The sequence below is a fragment of the Podarcis bocagei genome, assembly GCF_964188305.1.
Source record: "Podarcis bocagei genome assembly, chromosome: 10".
Classification (NCBI taxonomy): domain Eukaryota; kingdom Metazoa; phylum Chordata; class Lepidosauria; order Squamata; family Lacertidae; genus Podarcis; species Podarcis bocagei.
Genome location: NC_138135.1, coordinates 14,436,790 through 14,463,009, shown reverse-complemented (window position 1 = coordinate 14,463,009; position 26,220 = coordinate 14,436,790). Strand labels below are relative to the sequence as shown.

The 26,220-nt window shown below is 48.8% G+C and overlaps 1 protein-coding gene and 1 long non-coding RNA gene across 5 annotated transcripts; one reads left to right on the top strand and one right to left on the bottom strand.

Annotated features, from left to right (window-relative positions):
* The first annotated feature begins 1,601 nt into the window (after positions 1–1,601).
* On the top strand, positions 1,602–25,650 carry LDHB (lactate dehydrogenase B). 4 transcript variants are annotated; one of them, XM_081210388.1, is made up of 11 exons: positions 1,602–1,696; positions 4,288–4,361; positions 10,722–10,800; positions 11,689–11,769; positions 16,023–16,154; positions 17,136–17,253; positions 19,159–19,332; positions 20,260–20,433; positions 22,763–22,880; positions 23,953–24,076; positions 25,248–25,650. In XM_081210388.1, the coding sequence occupies exons 5-11, from the start codon at positions 16,029–16,031 to the stop codon at positions 25,413–25,415; spliced, it is 1,002 nt and encodes a 333-aa protein (XP_081066514.1). In that variant the 5' UTR covers positions 1,602–1,696; positions 4,288–4,361; positions 10,722–10,800; positions 11,689–11,769; positions 16,023–16,028; the 3' UTR covers positions 25,416–25,650. The 4 variants fall into 4 exon arrangements, with proteins under 4 accessions (XP_081066514.1, XP_081066513.1, XP_081066515.1 ...); XM_081210387.1 differs by having other exon boundaries at positions 10,601–10,800; XM_081210389.1 differs by lacking the exon at positions 10,722–10,800.
* Positions 1,822–3,880, bottom strand: LOC308595917. The gene is made up of 2 exons (XR_014012214.1): positions 2,746–3,880; positions 1,822–2,569 (listed from the first exon to the last, which is right to left on the bottom strand). It is a non-coding gene; the product is annotated as an uncharacterized lncRNA (long non-coding RNA).
* Positions 25,651–26,220: the final 570 nt, after the last annotated feature.

The window sequence follows — 26,220 nt, the reverse complement described above, 5'->3', positions numbered from 1 at the left end:
TGAGAGTCCCATGGACTGCAAGAAGATCAAACCTCTCCATTCTGAAGGAAATCAGCCCTGAGTGCTCACTGGAAGGACAGATCCTGAAGCTGAGGCTCCAATACTTTGGCCACTTCATGAGAAGAGAAGACTCCCTGGAAAAGACCCTGATGTTGGGAAAGATGGAGGGCACAAGGAGAAGGGGACGACAGAGGACGAGATGGTTGGACAGTGTTCTCGAAGCTACCAGCATGAGTTTGACCAAACTGCGGGAGGCAGTGGAAGACAGGAGTGCCTGGCGTGCTCTGGTCCATGGGGTTACAAAGAGTCGGACACGACTAAACAAACAACACGTTTCCAAGCACAATTCAAAGTGTTGGTGCTGACCTTTAAAATCCTAAATGGCCTTGGTCCAGTATACCTGAAAGAGCATCACCACCCCCGTTGTTCTGCCCGGACACTGAGCTCCAGCTCCGAAGGCCTTCTGGAGGTTCCCTCACTGTGAGAAGTGAGGTTACAGGGAACAAGGCAGAGGGCCTTCTCAGCAGTGTTGCCCGCCCTGTGGAATGCCCTCCTATTAGATGTCAAGGAGATAAACAACTATTTGACTTTTATAAGACATCTGAAGGCAGCCCTGTATAGCGAAGTTGCTAATATTTGATGTTTTATTGTGTTTTTAATAATTAGTTGAGTGGCTGGGGGGAACCCCATCAGATGGGTGGCATCTCCCGGTATGCTCCACGGAGTACCTTAAGGTCCATAAACAGCAACACCCTAGAGGTCCCAGGCCTTAAGGAAGTTAGATTAGCCTCAACCAGAGCCAGGGCCTTTTCAACACTGGCTCCGGCCTGATGGAATGCTGAGTCTCATGAGACCAGGGCCCTGCAGGATCTGATTTCTTTCCGCAGGGCCTGTAAGACAGAGTTGTTCCGCCTGGCCTTTGGCTTAGAATCAGTTTGATTCCTTCCCCCCACTTTCTTTTTTCCTTTCTCCTCCTGTGAAGAGGCTCTGTTTTAATGGTTTAATGTTGTATTTTAATCATGTTTTTTAAGTTGTATTTTAATCAACTTGTTTTTATTATTGGTTATTAGCCGCCCTGAGCCCGGTCTTGGCTGGGGAGGGCAGGGTATTATTATTAATAATAATAATAATAATAATAATAATAATAATAATAATAATAATAATAATTCTATACTAAAAATATTAGTAGTAGTAGCAGCAGCAGTAGTAATCTTAAAACAAGATACTGAACTAGACAGACTATATTGCTAAGGCCACTTCTAGTGATTCTTATACTTTGCCTAGGATTATTCAAAAAAGCATTCAGCTTGGCTTGTTTTCTCCTAATTTGGACCAATATCAAAGTGAAACCTGGCTAGCAGAATTGGTTGATAGCAGTGTAGCACTGCTAGGAATCCCACCACAAGTGGGGTCACCAAGCTTTGCATGCCCCCAGATTTCCCATGGGTGACGCAGAGCATGGGTTTGGATTTTGCTCAGAATCTGGTTCATCACCTTGTTTGTCACCAGCAAGGAATTCCCCCCCTTACAGTCAGATTGCTTAATGACTCGGCACTGCCTTCCCCGGTAATTCTTGCTTGAGTCATCTGCATGCATCTTGCTTCAAGGCACCCTACTGATTCTTGCTCTCTGTTTGCAGCACACACCAGGGCTGGACTGACCACCATGCCAAGGACTCTGCAGAGCACATAGTGGTGTAAGTAAAACAAAAGGTCAAAAGCTCTTGCAGGTCCTGTTGGCCTTGAAGTTATCTCCACCTACCCAGCTGTCATAAGCATGTGGAATATATATTTCCAGTTGAACGCGGTATTGTATTCTCAGTTGTTTTCTGGGTTTTCCTCCCCATTGCACCTGTGTTTTATTTTTTCTAGTTCTATAAGCATTTTTATCTGTTACACGTCACTTTTGCTATCTTTTCTGTGTGTTCATATTAATAAAAATGTAAAAATATACAAAGTGCAATAAAGGAAAGGACATCTGGGCATGTGCAGAGTGCTTCTGCCGCAGCACTGAACATCTGCCAGATGTCACCTACACACCTGGAAGCGAGGCACAGAGAAAATGATAGGGGTCTCCCAAATTCGGGGATCTTTAACTTTTTCAGAATCAAGCTCTGCCTGCTCAACCTCTCATGGCAGCATTCTTAAGAACAGTATAAAAAAGGATTAAAAACAAAGCAAAATCCACCCAAAATGGTTGAAAGCCTTTGGAGATGCTCCCAAATCAATTGCCTACATAGATGTACCATACCTGCCCCAAGTTTTGCTGCTGTGAGCAAAGACTCCAGCCAAACTGGAACATGAACTAGTTTTGCAGCGCGAAATTTGTGCCTGCTGGGGTTCCTGCAGTGGTGTTTATTCTCCTGAAGAATTCCCTGCATCCTGACGGCTGGTGCCAGGATTCTAATTTGAAGGACATTCGGGATAAGTAGCAGTGCGGCTCCTCTGGGTAAGAGGATATTTATCCCCTGCACTGTAGATTGCCAAGAGGCTGGGCAGCTGGGTGGGGTCAGCCAGGCTTGGGGGAGAAACTTGCACAAGTTGTCCCTCTGCTTATTGTCTCAGTTTGTCTTACTGCATGAAATATTCAAAATAAAAAAAAACCCTTCCAGTAGCACCTTAAAGACCAACTAAGTTAGTTCTTGGTATACCAAGAACTAACTTAGTTGGTCTTTAAGGTGCTACTGGAAGGAATTTTTTTTTTTATTTTGACTATGGCAGACCAACACGGCTACCTATCTGTAACTGGATGCATGAAATATTGGCATATAAGAATGGAGGGGAAACTGCAACAGAACTGTGCAGAATACCAGTTTGGTGGCACATGATTCAGTGGAAGAGCTCCCAAGCATATTAAAAGTCCCAACTTCAGTCTCAAACAAGCAGCTTTCATAGGTGCAACCGTTTTCTCTGACTTGTTTTGATATCAAGACACCTGTTGATTTCGGTCCGTTGCATAGATATTAAAAAGGCCCACTTTCCCGAAAAAGACCCTAGATCTGGAAGGTTGCAGAGGGGCATGCGGAAGCATGCGGGTACAGCAGGGACTGGTAACTTTTTCCAGCTGGTTGGTTGGATCCTGGGTTCCTCTGCCCCATGCCCACCTGTCAGTCACCTGGCATCACCTTGGCTTCAGGTAGCCCGTTTTCCTTTACAGCATGCCTTGCGTTCCAGCCAAGCTGCAAAGGGAAGGCCCAAGCTGATCCAAGCAGTGGTTAAAAGTTCCCACCAATCAGCTGATCAGCGTGGACTTTTAGTTTGGATTACCGCACTACACTCTGCGTGGTGCTCCCCTTGTAAACAACTTGAAAACTTAATGCTGCAGCCAGATTAGCGGCTAGCATTTAATTTAGAACTTGTATAACCTGTTTGTTCCTGGACTCAATTCAAGGTGCTCACACTGAATAAATAAGCCCGTTGTAGCACAAATGGAAGACTCTTGTGGCATCTTAAAGATTTATTGCCACGAAAGTTCCTGTATCCTTCAAAGCTACAGTAAAAAGCTGCTATTTTAAATTGCCACAAGACTCTTCCTAGTTCCTACCTCCAGAGGGACTAGCTGCATTGTTAGTCTGTTTCTGCAAAAGTGACGTGAAGCGGGAGTCCTGTAGCATCTCTGAACCCCGCAGCCTTATTATGGCACACCACCTGGGAACTGTAGATCTGGGATGTCTGCGCCCTTAGGAAACTACATTTCCCATGATTCCCCACTGCTAAAGCAGTACTGTACAATATTGCTGCAACTATATGGCGCAGGCGAGTTTAGGAGACGCAGCCTGTGAAAACCGACGCCATAAATTAAGGCGTCTTAAGGCACACACAAGATGTTTGTCTGCAACAGCCGCAGGCGCGGATCTAGCAGGCTGCTTCTGGCTTTGCCGGCGAGAAAAGGCCGGAATAAATAAATAAAAATGAGCCAGAACAACAAAGATTCATTGTATGATCTGGTGGGGGTGCTGATGGCGTGAGCAGAGGCCCGGTGACCTCCCCGTCCTCCTGCGTGCAAGCACCCACGTGGCCGTTTCTCTCCTCCTTTTGGGGGGCAAGGCGCAGGTGGAAGAAAGGAAGGAATTTGGAGGAAGGAGGAGGAGGAGGACCGAGGCTGCGCGCACCAGCTTCACCCTTGGCGCGCCGTCCTTGAAGAGGATTGCGCGAGCCGAGGGGGCGGGCGGGGCTCTGGTTTCCAATCACAAAAGCGTAACCCGAGGAAAGCGACGCGGAGCCGCTCCGGATCCGCCTCCTTCCCCTTGCCCGGCTGACATTGTCTTCTTTCCCCTCCTCCATCCAGGCTGTGCCTCAGCTGCGCTCCTCGTCTTCTTGCTGCTGCTAAGCCGGTCCTAGACGCACAAACAAACCCCGGAGGTGGGTATCACATAGCAAACGCACCGATCCTCTGGTTTTTTTTTGGGGGGGGAAGGGGTGGCCCTCCATCTCCCCATCCCCCACCCCCAAAAAGCCTTTGGCAATGGAAGGTGGACTCACGCGCTTCAAATGGGTGGGGAGGGATCGGTTAGGGGAGATCTCTCCTGCGCATCGTGGCCTGGCGCTCGCGTGTGCGTGTATGAATGTGAGAAAGGGGGGGGGGGGTTGGAGGTCGATCTCTTGCCCTCCGGGGTCTTGAGCCATCTCCCCCTCCCCATCTTTTCCTCCCGCTTTGCATCGTGTGTCCCCCTCCCTTATTTCTAAAGGTCAGTGCGGTTGCAAATATATATATAGCGCATTCCCACCCCAAAACGCATCAAGGACTTACAAAAAGCAAAAATGATGCAAAGGACTTTTTCCCCTTTGCGTTGGAAAGAGGCTCCGGGTGGACTATCCTGCCCTGCCTTTTCTTTCCGCCCAGAGGAGCGGTGGCCTAGTGGTTAGAGGCGCAATCTACCCACCTCCCGCTCCGCCTTTTCCTTTTGATCCCCGGGACAGGCTTGTTGCATTTTAAAGGTTTGCGAGTTGCATTTCTAATTCTTCCTGGTAGAGGATTTCGGGCCGGCCTTGGCTCAGCGGAGGAGGAGGAAGGGAGGCCGGGCCACAGAGGCAACCATCGCGGAAGACGCGGGGGAGGAAAAGAAAACTTGTTGCGCATCGTGGCGCCTCCCCCCCCCCCCCGTTCCTCGTGCCATCGCCGCGAACATGTGCTCTGCCAAAGAGCGGGAGGGGAAAGGAAACAGTTAATTTTTTATTTTTTGCAACAGCAGAATCTCCCTGGGTGCTTGAAATGGCCCTGCCAACTTGGGGTGGGATGCGCGCGTTCAAAACGGGGAGCATCCGCTGGGGGAGGCTGCTCATGCCTTTTTGCAAGAGGGAAAAACCCCTCCAAAAAATGAAGGAGCGCAAAGGCATCACGTACCTAGGCAGGGGGGCAGCGAAATGCGCACATCCCCTGCCTTTTCTTAGCAGAATCGGGTGAGGCAGGCGAGGAAAACGCTTCCCGCCCGGGCCGGGCCGCATCCTGCCCGACTTGCCCAGGCCAAGATCGGGATCCTGCGCGCGCTGGAGCGCAAGAGCCTCGCGCGATGCAGTCAGCAAGGCGCGCGCGTCCTGTGAGAACGGGTGGCCACGTGAATCTGGAACGAAGCGGCGTGTTGTGGCTGCCATAGGTCACGAATGCCCCGTCCTGTAACAAGTAGCTGGGGTAGATCCCAGCTGCGCTGTCCTTCTGTCCATGATGCTGCTAGTTTTGCAGTTATACTGGGGGTGGGGTGGAGGATTTGGGGGGATATATATGACCCCTGCACATTTGTGGTACGGTCCACAGTTCTATAACTTACAGCAAGGGACGTCAATGTGGTGCCCTCCAGATTATTATTATATATTTATGTATACCCTGCCTCCACCCCCCATAGGGGCTCCAGGCAGCTTACAGATAAAAATAAGAGCAGCTAAAAACACAGTCATATGTGGCTAGAATTAAAACTATATGTAATCTATTAAAAACATACAGATAATTTCAGAAAAACAGCATGGCGCCATCCCATTTGTTAAGATCAGTCTGTTCCCCCAAACTGGTTGGAAGAAAAAGCTTTTCAACTCCCTGAAGAACGGCAAGGAGGGAGCCCGCAAGATTTTTACTCTGCTGGCTGGGGCTGTTGGGAGATGGAGTAGAAATGCACAAAAAACGGGAGGGCATAGAGAGGTGGGAAGTGTTGCAGGAATAATACTTACTGCTATTGAGCATAAAACTTAGGAATGAGGAAGGAACGAGATCTTCCAAAAGCCGCCAGACCAGAGGAAGATAATGAATAAGGCTGAATAAGGAATTTTCACCTGGCTGAGAGATAACCTAGGCAGTGGTGTCAGTGGCTACTAGCAACAATGGCTGCTCTCTCCTGTCCCAGTTGGTGGCAGTACTGCTTTTGAATACCTTAGAGACACATGTGTGCATCATCCTGTACTCCTCATTCCTCCTGTGTCGGCCGCTGGCTGCCTTACCTTGAGTCCTGCCATTGGCTCATCTTGTTCAGAGCTGCCTGTACCAGCCCGTCTCAGCCTTGGGCCCTTGGATGTTCTTGGACTACAAATCCCATCACCCCTAGCTAGCAGGACCCCGGTGGTCAGGGATGATGGGAGTTGTAGTCCAATTCCTGCACGGCCGGGGGTTGAACTAGATGACCCTCAGGGTCCCTACAATTCAATGAGAAACGCTGGTGTGCACCGTTGGATTTCAACTGGTGGGTCTTGGACCAACAGATGGGACCTCTATCTCTGGGTTAAGGGGAATACTGTTTCTGCAAAGGCTGAAGACTACCAGCCTATGCCAAGGGCAGACATGGGGGAGGGGGGCAATTCGGTTTCCGAGCACAATTCAAATTGTTGGTGATGACTTTGAAAGCCCTAAACGGCCTCGGTCTAGTATACCTGAAGGAGCGTCTCCACCCCCATCGTTCTCCCGGACACTGAGGTCCAGTGCCAAGGGCCTTCTGGTGGTTCCCTCGCTGCGAGAAGCCAAGTTACTGGGAAGCAGGCAGAGGGCCTTTTTGGTAGTGGCACCCGTCCTGTAGAATGCCCTCCCAGCAGATGTCAAAGAGAACAACAACTACCAGACTTTTAGAAGACATCTGAAGGCAGCCCTGTTTAGGGAAGCTTTTAATGTTTAATAGGTTATTGTATTTTAATATTCTGTTGGAAGCCGCTCAGAGTGGCTGGGGAAACCCAGCCAGATGGGTGGAGTATAACTAATAAATTATTATTACTTACAGCCTATGGGGTACATTCCCTCCTAGGCAATCTTCATAGGGCTGCTTGCCAGTGGTGGAAGGAGCCAGAGGGGGAAAAAATTGGGTGGATCAACAAAGGCCACCGTTTGTATAGCAGGCCACATCCCATCTATGCAAAAATTAGACCAGGCTTCCTCAACCTCGGCCCTCCAGAAGTGTTGAGACTACAATTCCCATCATCCCTGACCACTGGTCCTGCTAGCTAGGGATCGTGGGAGTTGTAGGCCAGAAACATCTGGAGGGCCGAGGTTGTGGCAGCCTGAATTTGACGGTTCTACACAAGCACAGATCTCCACCAAGCCAGATGGCTCTTTGCCATGGATGCTATAGTTGAGATTCCTACATTGCAGGGGGTTGGACTAGATGACCCTCGGGACTCCTTCCTTTTTTAAAAAAATAAAATATTTATTAAATTTTTTTGAAATATAACAGTAAAAATGAAAAAGAAAAAAAGAAAGATACAAAATAAAAACAGTTAAAAACATACATTTTTCCTTTTACTTATTTTCTTTTAACTTATTTCCCGGACCTCCTCATACCTCCCTTTTTTGTATTCCACTTCAATTTATTGGTTCAGCAAATCCTTACCATTAGATTTTAACCCATTTATAACCCTTTTTCATATTCCCTTAAATCAGGGGTGTCAAACTCAAATTCATCGGGGGCCACATCAACAGTTTGGTCACCCTCAAAGGGCCAGTTGTATCTGTAGGACTTTATCAAAGTTATTTTTCCTTAGGCACTGGTGTGTGTTGTCTTGAACCTATACACTATTTAATATACCTATTCCAGTACGATTTTAAATAAGAATAGAAGAAGAAATAATAATGATTTTTTAAAAAGATGACGAGATGGGCTTCCAGGCAGACTGGAGCTCCAACGGGGAGGAGACAGGAGCCTGTCCCAACAGAGCAGAGCAGAAGCAAATCTTGCCTCCCCCCGCCCTGCTGCCGCACTCAGGAGTCGGAGGATACGGAGCTGCAGTTTGGGCAGCAGCAGTTTCTTCCTTGCAAGGGAGCCCCAGTGGCACCGCGAGCGCAGGTGGCCAGGATGTCCTGCTGGGGCCCCGAGCTGCTGCAGTTGCTCCCGGGGAGGGGGCTATCTGCCAAGTCCTCCGGCCCGGAGAAAGCCGATGTGTTGGCGTGGGGAGGGGGGCGGTGTTTCGTAGCCAGGCTCCCGCAGCCAAGTTGCTGGCAGGCTCCCACTTTGCTCCAGCCGCCCAGATGCTGGCGCGGTCCTCTTCGGGGTGGGAGGCACCCCTGCTTTGCGGTGTGGCACACCGCCCGCCCGCCTCGCTCCACCCCACTCTGCGCAGCTGAACCGGCAGCAGCTTCGCCTCTTCCAGCCCAGCGGGGGCGCGCCGCCTGCGGCAAGACCTGCGCTGGGTCCCCGCTCTCCACTCGCCTCCGCCGTTCACTTCCCCGCCTGCCGGCCCTGCTACTTATCCACCAGGGCGACCCCCAGCCAGCCCCTGGCCCCGCCGCCCGCGCCCCCAGCCATCTCCTCGCCAGCTGCAGCGCCGCAGTGGCCTCTTCTTGCGGCCCGAGCGAGTGAGCGAGCGGCGTCCCAAGCGTGGCTCTCGCTCCCTGCCCTCGCTGCCAGCCTCCGCGGCTCCCTCGCGCTCCAAAAGTTGCCGCGCGCGCAACCCGCCCCCTCAAGCAGCCGCGCCTGGGAGGCTTCGAGGGGCGGAGGCAGCCGGCTCCGAGCTCGGCTTCGCGGGACCGCCTCCTCCGCAGCGAGCCCCGGACTGGACCGAGCGAGCAGAAAGCCTCTTTGCCCGGCCCGCGAGGCAGGCGAAAGCTGTGGGACCGGCCGGTAGGCAGCGCCGACGGGGCGCTTCGGTTGGAGCCCTGTCTGCAAGCAGGCAGGGAAGGCTGTTTGCGTGGGTCACTTTTTAGAAAGGCAGAGAGCCTCCGCCGGAGTGCGGACCCTAAAATCTGGGTCGGGACCAGTAAAAAGGATGAGAAGCTCGCTTCCTCGCCCTTGATGCCACGGGCCACATGACGAGGTCTGGCGGGCCGGATTTGGCCCGCGGGCCTTGTGTTTGACACCCGTGCCTTAAATCATTACAGCTGGAAACCCCTTAGTTGCTATCCAACATCATTCTATCATTCATTAATTTTACAATATTTCTGTAGATAGTCTTTAGATTTCTTCCAGTCTTCTTCCACCGACTCTTCTCCCTGGTCTCGGATTCTGCCAGTCATTTGTGCCAATTCCATATAATCCATCACCTTCATCTGCCATTCTTCCAAAGTGGGTAGATCTTGTGTCTCCCCTCGGGACCCCTTCCAACCCCACGATTCTGTCACAGTTCAGGGACACATCCCAGTCAGGCAGAAACATTCGAGGAGGGTGCATAGCCAGGCTGCTGAGAGGGGTGGCCTGTGGGAGAAGGGGGGTGGTCCTAAGGGCCAGACAGATGCTTGGAGGGCCACATTTAAGAATAATTTGGCCCCTAGGCTGAGGTTCCCCCACCATTGCTCTCCACCGGCTGGCAGTGGTTCTCCAGGGTTTGGGACAAGGGTCTTATCCTGGAGATGCTGGGGATCAAACCTATGACTTGGAATGCAAAATATGTGGTCTACCATTGAGTTCCACCCCCTGGCCATAGTTTCCAGGACCCCACCCTTTCCCACCCCCCTGAGAGCCACTGAAAACTGCATCCAATGCAACATGGAGATCAGAAATCGGCCTGGCTAGTTCAGCTGGTCAGAGCATGGTGTTGATAAATGCCAAGGTTGCAGGTTCGATCCCCGTTTGAGACAGCAATAATAATAATAATAATAATAATAATAATAATAATAATAATAATAAATTTATTATTTATACCCCACCCATCTGGCTGGGTTGCCACAGCCACTCTGGGCGGCTTCCAACGCACATAATAATAATAAAAAAACAGCAAAAAATTAATAGTAACCATCAGATCCTATATAAAAAGCCACACTAGCTTTAAAATAAACAACATATCAAATAAAGCAATACTCAACAATCCATTAGGATCCAATACTAAACAGTAAAATTAAACATCATCAAATAATAATCAAGCAGTTCACACTTATCAGTTACCTGTACAATAAAGAATTACTAATCTATAATCAATAAAGTAACAGCAGATCACAATGCGCAAATGCCGCAAAACATACAGAATCATGTAAAAGGGTCAAGTTGAGCAACAAGGACACACAACTTATAAAATTATTTTTTTAAAAAACGAACGGAATATTCCAGGGGGGCGGATTGGACTAGATGACCCTTGGGGTCTCTTTCAACTATTGCTTGGGTTCACGGGGGGCTCCCCCTTCCTGCTGCCTGTGGTGTAAGCGTGCAGGAGATATACGCAGCCTTTGACTTCTCCCCCCGTTCCTGTTTTGTCTGTTATTGTAGACTGTAATCCTTTCTGGGCAGGGACCTTGTCAGCTCCTTATGTTGCCAGCATGTCTTTGGTGCGTTAAAGTCAGTGGCAGTTCAGTATGAGTGACTTCACTTGCTTTCTTTACGTGTTCAGCACGTATAGCAACGGCAGCGGCAGTGATAGCGACAGTGACGGCAACAGTTGGCCTCCGTATCGGAGCCCTCAAGAGAAGGTAAGCAGGAGGGCAGAGTAGCTTTGTAGTTGCCGTATTTTTCGCGCCATAAGAAGCACCTAGTTTTTAGAGGAGGAAAACAAGAAAAAATAATATTCTGAACAAAACAGTGGATGTATGATTTTTGTGGTTCATGATGTGGCCACAGACATGACATGTGATTTGACGGTGAGTTTGGGGTAGCCCAGTGCAAAAATCCTGAGGATCCATGCGGATCCGTGCTTTGTAACCACATTTTTGCCCCACAATTTTTGTGTGATTTTTTTTGGTGCAGGCTGTAGCCATGGGCATACTATGTGATCTGATGGTGAACTGGGGTGACCCAGTGCAAAAATCCTGAGGATCTCTGTGGATCCGTGCTTTGTAACCACGTTTTTGCGCCATTGCGGCCCCACGAAACAGTGGATGCGTGATTTTTTTGGTGCAGGCTGTAGCCATGGACATACGATGTGACCTGATGGTGAATTTGGGGTGACCCAGTGCAAAAATCCTGAGGATCCATGTGGATCCGTGCTTTGTAACCACGTTTTTGCGCCATTGCGGCCCCACGAAACAGTGGATGCATGATTTTTTTTGGTGCAGGCTGTAGCCATGGGCATACTATGTGATCTGGTAGTGAATTTGGGGAGACCCAATACAAAAATCCTGAGGATCCATGGGCTTTTACCTCCCCCCTCCTTGGCAGCCTCCTTTATCTCTAGAGTCCCTTAGCTCCTTCCCCGATCGCTTGCAGATCAGCTGCTCAGCGGCTTTGTTTCAACACCCCCTTCCCTCTTTCTAAAAAAAAAAAAAAAAAAGCACAATCTGCTTTTTGCCCCTGGGCAATTCGGTTCCGGGGACCATGCATTCACTCCAGAAGACGCACAGACATTTCCCCTTACTTTTTAGGAGGAAAAAATCAGAGCCACAGGAGAGGAAGCACCTCCTACTCAGCAGTCTGCCCGCCCTCGGCCAGATCCCCGCGGAATAGTAAGTTTGTTTGCAGACTGGTAAATTTCAGGGGCTGATTTGTAATGCTGATGCAACTTTTTAAAAAGCAATCTTTACCGAACAGCATATGTATATTTAGTTAGTTTAATTAATTCATATGCTGCTTCATATTTCAACAAATATATACCCCAAGGTTCGCCTCTCTCCATATGAACTAGCCCAGATTCTGTGTTCATCTTCTGAGGCCCTTTCTTGTGTGCCGCCTTCACGAGAGGTCCGGAGGGTGGCAACACGAGAACGGGGCCTTTTCTGTGGTGGCTCCCTGTTTGTGGAATGCTCTCCCCAGGGAGGTTTCGCCTGGTACCTTCCTTACATATTTATAGGCGCCAGGCGAAAACGTTCCTCTTCAACCAGGCCATTGGCCTTTAACTAACGTATTTTTTGCTCTATAAGACGCACCCGACCATAAGATGCACCTAGTTTTTGGAGGAGGAAAACAAGAAAAAAAAAATTCTGAATCCCAGAAGCCAGAACACTGTGCAATGATCCCTCTTGCTGTTCTGGCTTCAGCGATAGCTGCGCAGCCTGCATTCGCTCCCTAAGACGCACATACATTTCCCCTTACTTTTTAGGAGGGAAAAAGTGCATCTTATAGAGCGAAAAATATGGTATTTATTCCTGTATTGCAGGGGGTTGGACTAGATGGCTCTTGGGGTCCCTTCCAACTCTACAATTCTATCAGTGGCCTTTTAGAAGTGGGTGGGAAGGTTTTGATGTATTCCCCCCCTCCCAATGTATTTATATGGGCTTTGTGTGTTTGTCTTCGCTTGGTTGGTAGTAAGTCACTTTGGGTTGCCTTGGGCAAGATAAAGCGACTAGCAATTAAATATGACAGAATTTGAATGAATGATTTTTATTATTTCGGTCACAGACCAGTTCCAGCCCACATACAATATCAAGAAAGTCATAAAACACGATAGGGATACATTTGAATTTGCAATTAGGTATAACAGGGACAAGGGACGCGGGTGGCGCTGTGGGTAAAACCTCAGCACCTAGGACTTGCCGATCGCATGGTCGGCGGTTCGAATCCCCGCGGCGGGGTGCGCTCCCGTTCCTCGGTCCCAGCACCTGCCAACCTAGCAGTTCGAAAGCACCCCCGGGTGCAAGTAGATAAATAGGGACCGCTTACCAGCGGGAAGGTAAACGGCGTTCCGTGTGCTGCGCTGGCTCGCCAGATGCAGCTTGTCACGCCGGCCACGTGACCCGGAAGTGTCTGTGGACAGCGCTGGCCCCCGGCCTATTAAGCGAGATGGGCGCACAACCCTAGAGTCTGGCAAGACTGGCCCATATGGGCAGGGGTACCTTTACCTTTTACCTTTATAACAGGGACAATACAGATATGGCAACAGTTAAAAAATATATAAATTAAAACCTAGTCACTAACATATAACCTAAAATTATCATTTCAAACCTTAATCCTTATGATAGCACATCTTGTTCCCTATGTTTTATGGCAATTGCACAGAATTTGGCTACCCTTAATGTGATCTCAGGATCCTTGTCCTCTACCAGGGATTTTAGACATTGAAGTTTGGATTCATTTGGAGATTTTTGCATAGCAGGGGTAATAAATACCGAGCGTATATCCCCGTAGAAACAGCAGCGTAACAAGGCATGAGAGACAGTTTCTACCTTACGACAGAATTTATGCAACCAAACCTCTGAAAACCAATAAAAGTGGTGGAAGAGAATGGAAAACAAAAAAATGAGCTGGTTAAGTCTGGATACAATGGGCTAAGGACTTGGGCCATTTTATCGATACGGCAGCGTGGGAAAAGCTGTGGAAAGGAGATTTGAAAATTATGGCGTGTTATACATTAAAGGAAAACTACATGAAAATGATATATGGGTGATACCTAACTCCGAGTAAATTAGCCAAGATGTATAAGACCAGGTTTCCTCAACCTTGGCCCTCCAGATGTTTTTGGCCTACAACTCCCATGATCCCTAGCTAGCAGGACCAGTGGTCAGGGATGATGGGAATTGTAGTCTCAAAACATCTGGAGCGATGAGGTTGAGGAAGCCTGTATAAGACTGTCAAATAAATTCTGGAAGTGGCAGCAGGCAGAAAGGACCTTTTTTAAAAAATATGCAGCGGACTTTTCGGAACTGGCTTTTGGGAAATGATACATAATGAATTTTAAAAGATGTTTAAAATCGTTATTCCCCAAGAAAGCCTGAAGCATTCTTAATAGGAAAAATAGGATGAGAAGTCCCCCCAAAAGATGGTCAAATTGTTTATGTGTGTGACCACAGCAGCCAGAGTTCTGTACGTGCAGAAATGGGAAGAAAGCGAGGTTCAAAGAAAAGAGGACCGGATTTTGAAGAACTATGTGGAGGTGGAGAGATTGACGGTGAAAATAGGAGACCAAAACGAAGAAAGGTGTATGGAAGAATGGAAATTCCTTTCGGACTATTTAAAACAGTATTCTAGCCAAATGAACGGCGAAAATAAGAGATCAAAACAAAGAAAGGTGTATGTCCCACGGAGGACCTTACGGTCTTCAAATAAAAACATCTTGGAGGTCCCGGGCCACAGGGAGGTTAGGCTGGCCTCAACCAGAGCCAGGGCTTTTTCGGCTGTGGCCCCAATCTGGTGGAACACTCTGTCACAAGAGACTAGGGCCCTGCGGGACTTGACATCTTTCCGCAGGGCCTGCAAGACAGAGCTGTTCCACCAGGCCTTTGGCCAAGGCACAGCCTGACCCCCTCCTTTGGTAATCCTCACAGAACTCTAGCCCAATGGTTGCCATTAATTTGATTCTGAATTGATTTTAGAATGTATTTCAATTAACTGACTGTGATTTTATGTAAACGGTGCTATTTTTATTGTTGCTAGCTGCTCTGAGCCTGGCTTTGGGGAGGGCAGGATATAAATAAAATATTATTATTATTATTATCATCATCAGCATCATCATGGAAGAATGGAAATTCCTTTCGGACTATTTAAAACAGTATTCTAGCCAAGTGAAATCGTGAGCAGGTCTTGAAGTACAGTGGTACCTTGGAACCCAAACAGAATCCGTTCTGGAAGTCCGTTCGACTTCCAAAACATCTGGGAACCAAGGCGCGGCTTCCGATTGGCTGCAGGAAGTTCCTGCAGCCAATCGGAAGCCATGGAAGTCACGCCGGACGTTCGGGTTCCAAAGAACGTTTGGAAACCAGAACAGTCGCTTCCGGTTTTCGATCGTTTCGGCGCCAAAACGTTCGACTCCCAAGGCGTTTGAAAACCAAGGTACGACTGTAAGTGAGGGAAGGATAGTCAGGGTAAAATAAATGAATAAATGTATAAGTACCGTGTATAAGGCAGCAGGAAATTGTCGGTGGAGAAACATGACTGTAAGGATGGGAAGCTGAATTGCTAAGGAAAGGGTATAAATTGGATTGTGTGGTGTGCTAGCCTCCCTTACAAGTAACTTCTCAGAGAAGCTTTAAAACATTCCTGCTTATACAGGCATTCAATGGGTGAAGGTTTCTGTCCAAGGCAACCCTGAAATTATTAGTTTGAGAGCAGGTGGTTGCTTTCAGGAGTTGTAAACTTTTGTTTTTTTAATAGAAGTTTTAATTGTGTTGATAGGTTTACCACCTTGGGCTCCTTTTGAGGAAGTTGTGAGTTTTAAATCAAATTAATAGTTATGTAATTAAGGCTTTGCATCTCCTAACGCTTTTTAAGCACCTCTGTACTGGTGCAAATTAATGGCAATGCCTCGAAGAAGTATTTGGTGGGCAAAAAAAAAAAAATCCAGTGTGGCTGGGCTGGGACTAAGGGAAGCGCTGCTCTAAATCCCAGCTTAGCCATGGGCCAGCCATCGTCTCTCAGCCTGACGTACCTTACAGGGTCATCGTGAGAATAAAATGGATCAAGGGAAGAAGACCTGTGCATAACACTGACCTTGAAGGGAAGACAGAACTGAAATGAAATGGGGAGGTACTTAAATGAAAAGGAACAGCTGAGACTCCACAATTTGTGGCGTTATGCAACTGCACGTTGAGAAACCGCTTGGAAGGTGTTGCAGATTTGTAGGGCAAACGTAAATGGGTAGAAATGTATTAGTCTGGTGGCCACGTGCTGTGTTTTGTCAGTCTCAAGCTCATCCTGTTAATTTCTCAACTGCATGTTGGTAGGAACTGGAGTCTTCTTTTGAAAGCACTTGAGGACCTTGCTTTGGTTGTTTTGAAGAAGGTGGAAATTGACCTCTGTTCTATCTGGTTTCTCCTTTTTTTTGCAGCAAAAAATGGCTTCACTCAAGGACAAACTGATCACACCCGTGGCACAGCCGGCCACCAAGCCAAACAACAAAGTCACTGTGGTGGGAGTTGGTCAAGTTGGGATGGCTTGTGCCGTCAGCGTCCTGGAAAAGGTCAGTGTGTGTGTGTGTGTGTTTAGGTGGGATAAATGGCCAGACCTAAGTGGAACACGGGTGGAGTTGTGGGTTAAACCACAGAGCCTAGGACTTGCCGATCAGAAGGTTGGCGGTTCGAATCCCCGCGATAGGGTGAGCTCCCGTTGCTCGGTCCCTGCTCCTGCCAACCTAGCAGTTCGAAAGCACGTCAAAGTGCAAGTAGATAAATAGGTACCGCTCCAGCGGGAAGGTAAACTGCGTTTCTGGCCAGAAGCGGCTTAGTCATGCTGGCCACATGACCCGGAAGCTGTACGCCGGCTCCCTCGGCCAATAAAGTGAGATGAGTGCCGCAACCCCAGAGTCTGTTACAACTGGACCTAATGGTCAGGGGTCCCTTTACCTTTTTAAGTGCAATTATGACTCCCCCCCACCCAAAAAAAAATGATCTGGTTAATAGGTTCTTCCATGCAAGTGGTACCCATGGGCAGAGGGATGGTGGAAGCTGTCATCTAGCAACATCTAGAAACCTGGAAGTACTAGAACGGGTTACTTCTGGCTTTTGGCAGAAACACTAAATCACACTTTGTGCATGTGCAGAAGCGCCAAATCCCAACCCACGCATGCGCAGACGCGGGTTGCGAACGCACATGCCGCATGGATCACGTTTGCAACCTGAGCATCCACTGTATAAATATTTCTCCTCTCTGCTATAACGCAAGAAGGCTTGGGTGCTGTTTGGACGCAGGATGAACCTCCTCTAGACCTGCGATTAGAAATATTGGAAGCGCACAAACACTGTCCCTTGCATGAGATAAATAATTATACAACCTTGCATAAATATCTGAAGGCAGTCATCGGACACTTTAAATGTATGATGTTCCGCTGTGGTGTGTTTCTGTATATTATGTTGGGAGTCTCCCAGAGCAAATGGGTGGGGTACATCATCATCATCATTCATATACTTAACACTTGTGGTTTTCCCCCCACCTTCGCTGCCAGGGTCTCTGCGATGAGCTTGCATTGGTTGATGTCCTGGAAGACAAACTGAAGGGAGAAATGATGGATCTTCAGCATGGAAGCTTATTTCTTAAGACGCATAAGATCATAGCGGGCAAGGGTAGGTTTTATATTATATCTTACCGCCATGTGAGCCCGGTGGGGGAGAGCCAGACTTATGTCCTTGCTCAACAGGTCACATTGGGAAACAGATGTTTGAAATCCGCTTTCCCTGAGCTACTGAAGAGTGGAAGGCCACAACTTGCCTGGTAGCCATAGGTGATCAGAAATTCCACGCAGGCGAGCGAGGAGGAACAGACCACTGTCCTCCAACAGTCTCCTTCATGGAAGGCAGGGCTGTTGTTTTTAACTACCTCCTAAGAGGCTACCAACTTGTGTTTCTATGGAGGAGGGGGCTGGCTTCCCCATCCCTCGAGACCAGCAATACAGAACTTCTGTGAACTTCTTTGCAAGCTGATACAGGGACTATGAATCTCAACATACAGGCGACCTTTGTCTATAGCCAGGACATGCAGTTGTGCAGTCCATTATAACATTCATTATTCTTGTGGGTGGAAAGGAGGGCCTCAGACCTTGCAACGCCCATTTGCCTGCTTCTTTTATATCCTGGGCAAGCTCCTGCACAGAGTCCAGGCTGATGTACGTAGGTCTCCCTGCTGTCTTCTGCATCTTGTCAACAACCCGGTGAAGTAGCCTGAGAGATAGTAAAGGCGTCTGTTTTTGCACAGGCTTTCCCCGGTGCAGAAGACCGGACTGTTTTTAGTTTTCATTTGCTTGAAAACCCTGGTTTTATATGCTTTTATACCACTGCTTGCCTGGTTTTCAATATAAGCGACCGAGGCCACAAAGATTTTGAAGACAGCTTCTTTCCTTATGGACGCTCCTGGGTGTCAAGATCAGGAGACGGAGACGCCTTTGTAGTTCCAGCTCCCTCAGAAGTTTGTGGGGGATGATAGATTGTGAAAGGGCTTTCTTTGTGGCATCCACTGGGATGTGGAATACCCACCCCCATAGAGGTGCGCCCGGCACCTTCATTGTGTAATTTTGGCATATGCAGAAGACACACCTGTTTACTCTGCCCTTTGACACTCAAGATGTGTGTTTTCAGGGCTCCACCTATTCCTATTCCTATTCCTGTAACTGCAGCATATTCAAACTTTTTAAATTTAATGATAACCCACCTTGGGACCTACTGGTAAAGGGCCGATAATAAATGTAATGATAACGACTGTTATTTTTATTTTGTACACCACTTCGATTTCTTTTTTCAGCATTTATGTGTAAAGTGGTTTATAAATGCTTGTAAATAAATAGTGTTTGTTGTGGGGGAGGAAGGGAAAGGAGAATGTTAGCCGCTTTGAGACTCCTTCGGGTAGCGATAAAGCGGGATATCCAAACCAAATTCTTAAGGGACGTAGGTGGCGCTATGGGTTAAACCACAGAGCCTAGAGTTGCCGATCAGAAGGTCGGCGGTTCGAATCCCCGCGATGGGGTGAGCTCCCGTTGCTCAGTCCCTGCTCCTGCCAACCTAGCAGTTTGAAAGCACGTCAAAGTGCAAGTAGATAAATAGGTACCGCTCCAGCGGGAAGGTAAACGGCGTTTTTGTGCGCTGCTCTGGTTCGCCAGAAGCGGCTTAGTCATGCTGGCCACGTGACCGGGAAGCTGTACGCCGGCTCCCTCAGCCAGTAAAGCGAGATGAGCGCCGCAACCCCAGAGTTGGCCACGACTGGACCTAATGGTCAGGGGTCCCTTTACCTTTACCTTTAAATAAATAGTGGCTTGTCCCAAAGTGTCCTCATGAACTTCAGGGCTGAGTGGGAATTTGAACCTGCCTCCCCCCTGTTTCCCATTTGACACCCAGCTGTTGGGCCTCCAGATGTTGAACTCCATCTCCCATCCGTTCGTCAGTTGGGGTATGATGGGAGCTGTCATCTGACAACTTCTGGAAGACTGCAGAACACTGTCCTGGCGCCTGATAACTTCTCGGTTACATTTTTGCCTGCAGATTATGCGGTCACCGCTAATTCCAAGGTTGTCGTGGTGACCGCCGGAGTCCGCCAGCAGGAAGGGGAGTCCCGCCTCGACTTGGTCCAGAGGAACGTGAATGTCTTCAAGTTCATTATCCCACAGGTTGTGAAACATAGTCCGGACTGCATCATCCTGGTGGTTTCGAACCCAGGTAAATTGGGCTTGCAGTTAGAGCAGCCCCTGTAGCTAGATCATGGACTTTATATTTCTTGCACTCACTCCCAGTCGAGTTCCAGAACCTGGTTGCAATCCAGACAAATCCAGATGCACAAGACAGCTGCTTCAGTAAACAAGAAATAAATTTGGATCCTGGCATCTTTGCTTAAGCCAGCCTTCCCTCACCTCGTGCTCTGCTGGTTTTTTGTGTTACAACTCCCCATCAATTTGCGGCAAACGTGGAAGGGGCAAGGTTGTGGTGGAAGGCTTGCTTAAAATTCTTTGCGTTGATTATCGACAGGAGTGGCGCTGTGGTCTAAACCACTGAGCCTCTTGGGCTAGCCAATCAGAAGGTTGGTGGTTTGAATCCCCGTGACGGGGTCAGCTCCCTTTGCTCTGTTCCAGCTCCTGCCAACCTAGCAGTTCGAAAGCACACCAGTGCAAGTAGATAAATAGGTATTGCTGTGGCAGGAAGGTGAATGGCATTTCCGTGCACTCTGGTTTCCGTCACGGTGTTCCATTGTGCCAGAAGCGATTTAGTCATGCTGGCCACATGACCTGGAAAGCTGTCTGTGGACAAACGCCAGCTCCCTCGGCCTGAAAGCGAGATGAGTACTGCACCCCATAGTTGCCTTTGACTGGACTTAACCATCCAGGGGGTCCTTTACCTTTTACCTTTTTATGAGAGTGTGGCACTGGCTCATTCCTGGGACATTCCGCATCTTGAGCATCAGTGAAGGCAAGGGAAGTCACCTAACCACTCTTGGCACCCTTAGCAAACTACAGCTCCCAGGATTCTTTGTGGGAAGCCGTATCTGTTTAAAGTGGTATCATAGCGCTTTAAACGTGCAGTGCAGATGGGGCCAGAGAGTTGACTCTTGAGTGCACCAGCCCCTCAACCTCTCTCTCCTCCTTTCCCCAGTGGATATCCTCACCTACGTGACGTGGAAACTGAGCGGCCTGCCTAAGCACCGCGTCATCGGCAGCGGTTGCAACCTCGATTCGGCTCGGTTCCGTTTCCTGATGGCCGAAAAGCTGGGTGTCCATCCCACCAGCTGTCACGGTTGGATCCTGGGAGAACACGGCGATTCCAGCGGTGAGCAGCGTTGTCCGAAACCTGCAGTGATCCCGTAGGGCAGCATTCTGCAACCTTGGGTCCCCAAGTGTGGGGGACTACAACTCCCATCACCCACAACCTGTTTGGCCCAGTGATCAGGGATTATGGGAGTTGTAGTCCAACAGCAGCATCTGGCAACCCAAGAAAAGAAGAACACTGCTGGGTTGGGGGACATTTGAAGCTGCTGTATATGGAGTCTTTCTAGGCTAGCTCTGTACTCCCAGCTGCTTTGGGGGGGAAGAGAGGTGGTCCATCTTTGTGACTTGTTCTAACCTTTCTCAACCTGTGGGTCCCCAGATGTTTTGGGACTACAACTCCCATCACCCCTAGCTAGCAAGGCCAGAGCTCAGGGATGATGGGAGTTGTAGTCCAACAACATCTGGGGACCCACATGTTGAGAACCACTGTGTTACACAGTTCACAGAGGGTTGGAAACTAGAGCTTCAGACTATATTGAAGTCGAGGCTCCACCCCTTCCTGGTTCTGAGCCAGGCCCTGATCCAAGCAGGCGATTTCACAAGCTCGCCCCCTCCTCCGAGGTACAGTCATGTGTGGCTAATTGGCACTCCTGAAAGCTTTCTCCTGACTGCTCCTGGAGGCGATGGGGGCAAAAGGTGAGATCCAGCCAGGAAATCAGTAAACAAGTGTGGAGTCCTCCAGCCTTGTGGCTACCATATCTTGAGACCTCGTGGTCACCGGCCTTGTGAGGGTCTTCCAGAAGAGGGTCCTGCTTCCCCTGCCGCAAGGAGACCTCAAAGGTCCAGGCAGGGCTGAAATCCTTTAACAAGAAGTGCCAGAGATTTAAAGCGTGTCCCCCCCTTAATTTTTTATTCCATGTGGAAAGGCCATAGCTCAGTGTTTGAGGAGGTCCCAGTTTCATTCCTTAGCATCTGTTAAAACGTTGCCAGGTGATGTGAAGGACTCTTCCCTGGAGAGCTGTTGCGAATCACGGGAGACGATAGCTGAGCTTATAAATCATACTTTCCTGTGCTTATTTATGGAGCAGATCTGCACATCTCTCCTTTCCTGCCCAAAGCAGTTAACATGGAGCAAGGAAAGCAAACAACCCCATTGTTGAAAATAGTTCAAACACAGCCGTGAGAGATGAAATCAACTATAGCAGGGGGAGCGGAGATCCTTTTCCAAGGAAGCTTCTTGAGCTTCCGGTCCCTTCTGTGTTGTACAGACACACGTGCATGCCTTTGGACAGTAGCCAGAGCGAATAAAGTATTATTTATGTGAATGGTACAGAACATAGGAAGATGGCATTGAAGTCAGAGCGTTGACCTTAGCTCAGCATTGCCTCGCTGTGTGGCTGTGGCTCTCCAGGATTACAAACAGGGCATTCCCAGTCCTACCTGAGATCTTCTGAATGCAAAGCAGAGGCTCCGCCTCTGAGCTATAAGCCCCAGTATATGTGAACATAGGAAGGGAGCTGCCTTATAGTGAGCCAGACCATTGGTCTGTCTAGCCCAGCTCCCCAGGGGCTTCAGACGGGACATTCCCAGACCAATAGGATATAGAACCGTAGAATTGTAGGGTTGGAAGGGACCCCGGCAGTCATCTAGTCCAACCTCCTGCGATGCAGGAATCTCATCCATGGCAGATGGCCACCCAATCTCTGCTTGGAAACCTCCAAGGAAGGAGAGTCCGCCACCTCACGAGGAGACCGTTCCACTGTCAAAACAGGTCTTGCTGTCAAAAAGTTCTTCCTGATGTTTAGCCAGGATCTTCTTTCTCGTAACTTGCATCCGTTGGTTTGGGTCCTATCCTCTGGAGCAGAAGAAAACAAGCTTGCTCCCTCTTCCATGTCTTCCCCAGCCATTCTGGGCGGCTTCCAACAAAATATTAAAATACAATAGTCTGTTAAACATTAAAAGCTTCCCTAAACAGGGAACCTGGGACGTAGGTGGCGCTGTGGGTTAAACCACTGAGCCTAGGACTTGCAGATCAGAAGGTTGGTGGTTCGAATCCCCGCGATGGGGTGAGCTCCCGTTGCTCGGTCCCAGCTCCTGCCAACCTAGCAGTTCAAAAGCACGTCAAAAATGCAAGTAGATAAATAGGTACCGCTCCGGTGGGAAAGTAAATGGCATTTCTGTGCGCTGCTCTGTTCACCAGAAGCGGCTTAGTCATGCTGGCCACATGACCTGGAAGCTGTACGCCGGCTCCCTCGGCCAATAAAGCAAGATGAGCGCCGCAACCCTAGAGTCGGCCATGACTGGACCTAATGGTCAAGGGTCCCTTTACCTTTACCTTTAAATAGGGAACCTACCACCTATCATAACCTGGGCTCTTCTTGTCGTTTCAGTGGCTGTCTGGAGTGGGGTTAACGTCGCAGGTGTTTCTCTCCAGCAGCTAAACCCTGACATGGGGACTGACCAAGATCCAGAGGGCTGGAAGCAAGTTCACAAGGAGGTGGTTGACAGGTATGGTGCGTTGGGGATGACCGAGGTTGGCAGACGCAACATCAGTCTTTACGAGGGTTGCCTTCTTGAACATCTGTGTATGAGGGATCTGGGTAAAAAGCCTCAGCAAACTTGAAACTTCCTAAATCTATTGTCAGTGCATTTATCACCAAAAGTGTGAGCGGTTGTTGAGTTCTCTGGAGTACATAATCAGGCAAAATTGTTAATTCAGAGTGATACCTCCTGGTTCCCCCTGGCATGGAGGGAAGCAGTACGGGCTGTCTGGGAATGACTGCTTAGTTGTTGCTTTGCAATGAGTTTTTAAAGGGGGTGGTGGTCAGGATAGAGACTCTGTAGATGTTGGTGATGCCCAAGACTGTCACCTGCCAGCTCCAGGCCTGATACGAAGTGGGTTCTGAGCCTGGTTGGAATGGGGCCACATGTTTTTAGTGGAGATTTGGTTGTTCATATTTCAGACATGCGCCATTCAAAATTTCGTGCCTACTAATGCATTTAAACCTGGAGTTTCATGCACATACATACCCCACACCTTCAATTAGAGCAGAGGTGCATCTGGATCTGGGCAGCGGGCTGAATCTTTTTTATCTCCCCCCCCCCCTCCTCCCACTAGAGAGAGGAGTTGCCCAGCTGCCAGTCACCTGACATCCTAACAACGTCCTCAAAATGTGCAGGCAGAGACGCTGTGCTTTGCAAGCCCTGCCAACCAGCTGATTGTCGGGGCTTGCAAAGCACTTTTCAGGTGGAAGCCTCCTTACAGCACTACCTCCTCTTTACCTGCCCTTCACAGGTGAGGGGCAGGTAGGTGGCTGTGGCTTGGCCAAAACAGCCTTGCAGGCCAGACAGGGAGAATTGACAAGCCTAATTTGTTTCATAGGACAGAAGTTCCCACCTCTGTACTAGAGTGTCTTCTCCTTTAGCGGGACTTTTCCTGGTGCTAGTTTCCCCCAGAATTAGAAATGCCCTCATTTCTCTTTCTTCTTTCTTGCCATGACCATGTTTCGCTGTTCCCTTGCTATCTTTCACAACCACTTTGCGTGGTCTAACTGGGCTTTCTGCCATGTGTTTTTGGTAGTGCCTATGAAGTGATCAAGCTGAAAGGCTATACCAACTGGGCTATTGGCTTGAGTGTTGCTGACCTACTGGAGACCATCTTCGGGAACCTTTGCCGAGTTCACCCAGTGTCCACCATGGTAAAGGTAAGGAACGTTAATAGCTTGGTTGTATTTCTGTCCTTTGCTATATTTTGTACCTGCTTCCAGATGGGAAATAGAGAAATGGGGATGAACAGTTCCCCCTCCGCCTTTTCATTTCCTGGGTGCTCACTGCAGTAGATTTGGGGAATGCAAGACTGTGTTTGCAGAACAGTGTAGGTCGTAACAGCTGCGTCACTTGCAGGGCGAGCAAGGTTAGTTCACCAGGGGCAAGGATTGGGTTTACTCAGTAGATGGGAGTGGTGGTCCTGAATGCATCCCTTTGCCCTCTTCCATATTACTTCTGTATCAGTTTGTTGGAGAGAAGTGCTGTGGACTGGTTAGAAGCAGAGGAACGGTGGGGACAACCAGCTGGGGAAACCCCAAAGGAAGACTGTTCAGAGCACAGGGAGTGGTGGTGGGACCACAATGCGTGGTCAGAGGGAGAGAAGGCAGAAGGCTAGGAAGAGGAGGTGTCAGAAGTTGAAAAGGTAACGGGCTTAGTGAGGTGGGAGAGTCTGTGACAGAGAGAGGCAGAGGCAGAAGCTGAAGCAGGAGAGGAGGCCGGCCAGGAGGCCAAGATGAGTCAGGTTGGTGAAGAGTCATAGGTGTATTCCCTCCTGCTGCTGCAAGCTGCCCTCACCCCTGTTCTCCCAGAACCAGTAGAGGGCTGAAATGAGTGGAACTGTAGCAGGCTGCACACAGGCTCAGTCTCTGATTGCTTGGAGAAAGCCCTGGAGAGGAGGGGACCTAGACGACCGTGAAGAGGCGGGGACTTTCAGTCTCGTCAACCGCTTCATGGGACCAGACCTACCAGGGATGAGTTGCTGTGCTCATTAGGGCTGACACTCCACCAAGACCGTGGCGATTGTGCTTTTGCTAATAGAGTTAACTCCAACTTTGAATGGTGCGATTTACTGCCGGCTCGCTCTTTGACAGGATGTCGCTAGTGCATGGATATGGGAAAGGGTTTGCAACAATCAACCGGTATATAAATGTGAAACAAACAAATGGAATAAAGGTCTCTTAGCATCGAGTCACAACTGCCGTATCAGCCCAAGCTGATGAAAGCCGCTTCCGGCCATGGAAGCCACCTGAGCCTTCCCACTCAGGACCAAGAGTACATGTTAAGAGGGATTTCCTAGTTTCCAACTTCTCTCTTAAATCTTCCTTGCAGGGCATGTATGGCATTGAAAACGAAGTGTTCCTGAGCCTGCCGTGTGTGCTGGGGTCTGTCGGCTTGACCAGCGTGATCAACCAGAAGCTGAAGGACGACGAGGTGGCCCAGCTCCAGAAGAGTGCCACCACATTGTGGAACGTCCAGAAGGACATCAAGGACCTGTAGGCTTAGAAGGGCCACTTTCCCACCAGTAGCAGCAGCAGCAGCAAGAATGATAACCAACGTTCAAAGTTGGACCCCGCAATTTTGCGCGAGCCTCTCTAGCATATCTCCGTAGCTGAGCTTCCAGTAATCGACCCCAAAACCATACAAGTTTTCACCCACCACGGTTAAGATGTGTGCTTGGTGTAACGCAGACCTTTTCAAACTAAATAAAACCAGCTCTTTTGTGTGTGCTCTATTCTTGCAGTGGGTGCTCATTTTTAAAAAAATAATAATAATACAAAACCTCAGCATTCAGATTCTGTGTATGTGATGATGGGGTTGGGGGATAGAATTTTCCAAACATCTACAATCTGGCAGCTTTGCATTTATTATTATTATTATTATTATTATTATTATTATTATTATTATTATTCAGATGATTAATATTACAAGAAGATGCTGCTTTTCTGCTTTTCTATAGGGTTGTATGTGACGTAACTCATACACGAGTACAGTGGTACCTCTGGTTACGTACTTAATTCGTTCCGGAGGTCCGTTCTTAACCTGAAACTATTCTTAAGCTGAGGTACCACTTTAGCTAATGGGGGCTGCCACTGCGCGATTTCTGTTCTCATCCTGAAGTTCTTAACCCAAGGTACTGTTTCTGGGTTAGCAGAGTCTGTAACCTGAAGCGTCTGTAACCCAAGGTACCACTGTAGATCCATTGAAATCAACAGACTTCGGTTAGGTTAATTGAAATGTCCGAAAAAGATTACTTTGCATGCAGGGAATGTCCCTAATTCACCAAGAGTTTGAGGCCTGTTGG